At 41.2% G+C, this 2110-nt stretch overlaps 1 protein-coding gene across 1 annotated transcript in view; it reads left to right on the forward strand.

Moving 5' to 3' along the window:
• The first annotated feature begins 756 nt into the window (after nucleotides 1–756).
• LOC138973980 (uncharacterized) overlaps nucleotides 757–2110 on the forward strand; it is a 32589-nt gene continuing 31235 nt past the window's right edge. The window contains exon 1 of the mRNA XM_070346672.1: nucleotides 757–825. Coding sequence (XP_070202773.1) covers nucleotides 757–825 — 69 coding nt within the window. The remainder of the gene's footprint in view (nucleotides 826–2110) is intronic.

Here is a 2110-nt window from a genome sequence, read left to right on the forward strand (position 1 = left end):
AGAGAGAGAGAATCATGTACACACAGATGGACGACTTCGCTTGGGGTATGTACTGCCCGGCAGTACACATCTACTTTATTGTCACTATTGATAACAGGTATCATCGTACTTTTTATCATCTTCTGTTTCAATTACTTTTGGCTTCAACATATGTCCGCCCCTTTACTAAATCATGACACAAATTAACCATGCGTATGCAAACGTGTGCACGGCAAACTGGGTCAACATCGCGAGGGTTTTGATCACGTGGCGAACAATAGGAAGGTCCGGTTGCAACTTATAAGCAGACATCACGCCGGATAAATAGATAAAGCGTGTTTGGCACTCATACCAAAGATACGGTCCTCATAACATAAAGAAGAGTAGTAGGTTACTTATACCACTTAAACAGCTTAAAAAAATGCATGGTATCACCTATGGCAGAATGACCGAGGAATTTTACGTGCTAATGTGATGACACGGGGGTGGGACATGGATACCCTCTCTAAGTCTGCACATAAAGTTGACCCGTGCCCGTCCCGTCCTAAGTTCGAACCCGTGACCCTAGGATCACAGCTCAAGACAGTGCTCTACCACCTGAGCTACCCGGGGCCCTCCATAACAAAATTGCTTGGTGTTTTTGTGTGTGTGGAGGAAATAGTTAATGTTCACGGGACACTGGTATTTTGTCAACATGAACGCATGAAAGTTCCGATGACAGGTAAAAGCGTTAGAAGACACGAAAAGCAACCGACGGAACATACAAGAATACCAAAAATGCTGGTCTCTATCACAGAGACCATCAGTGAGAGAGAGACCATCATTGCTGCCAAAAGGCAAGAGGTGGTAGGTCCAAATACGTAGTTTTGAGAAAATACTGCATTAAACAACGCACACACACACGCACACGCACACACACACACACACACACACACACACACACACACACACACACGCACACACACACACACACACACAACACACAGACACACACAGATACACACATATATACCTCCTCCTCCCCCCCCCCCCCCTCCCCCTCATGAACATCACCATTACGCCATTGACACCTAACACAAATATGTAACTTTTTCAACTTGTAAATACAATTCAACCAAAACTAACGCACATTCACCATGACAGGTAAATTGCATCTTAAAACTTCCCAATGCAATTTGGATTAAAACCAACACTATGGTACGCCTTTACACGTGCTATGTGTCTCACTTGTAAAGATGATAACCAATTACCAGCCGCTCACAACGATTCATTTTCATGTTTCTTTGAATTTTGTCTGAACAACTAGTGCATTATGTTTTTTTGGAACAAAACGAATATAAATCTTGTCCAGTTTTAATCAATTCAGTCATGTTGCATGCAAGCGACTTTCAAGAGAATGTACAGCTTTACAAATTAAGTAAGCGTCGAATATAAACCTACGTTTATTGTGTCCATTTGATATCTGCATTAAACATACTTCCCACTCAACGGTCAATGAATATTCTTAGATCTGACAGGTATTGTTTACAGCTGTAGTCCATAAAACGTCGCCGTTTCATTAAGCAGAATTGAAATGATAATTATGACGTTACGCGCTGCCTGTAATGGCAGGCCGCATGACGCCGTCGTGTTCTGTAATTATAATGAAATCTGTACCTGCTCTGATAGACCCATCATTTAGTTACACATCTGTTCAGAAATACTCACGCGGTTCTTCTAATACACACGTTATAGTTTAAACAGTTGGGATGCATTAGCCTTCACTTTATGTATTGATGTTGCTGCTGTTGAGTTTCACGACCATACCATTTTGGGAGTACATGCATAAAGTGATGTCTTCAATGCCATTAATTTAACTTTTTCACGGGAGTAGAGACTTCCCTGTGTATTGTAGGCAGTAAGTCTCACCGACTTGTATACAATCTAGACTTTACATCTCGCCTAGCTGTCGCTTCGACGTCACGTGTGACGTCATCGTTTCAGGTACAATATGCAAAAAATATTCTGCAAGCTCAACCTACATTCAGTAACTACATGGCATACATTGTACTTCTTTATTTTACGTAAATTATGTTAACCAGAGAGTTGTGTATAACACACTAAATTCAGTTTTTCCTTCAGTGAAACATAA

This window comes from Littorina saxatilis, linkage group LG8, assembly GCF_037325665.1.
Source record: "Littorina saxatilis isolate snail1 linkage group LG8, US_GU_Lsax_2.0, whole genome shotgun sequence".
NCBI lineage: Eukaryota > Metazoa > Mollusca > Gastropoda > Littorinimorpha > Littorinidae > Littorina > Littorina saxatilis.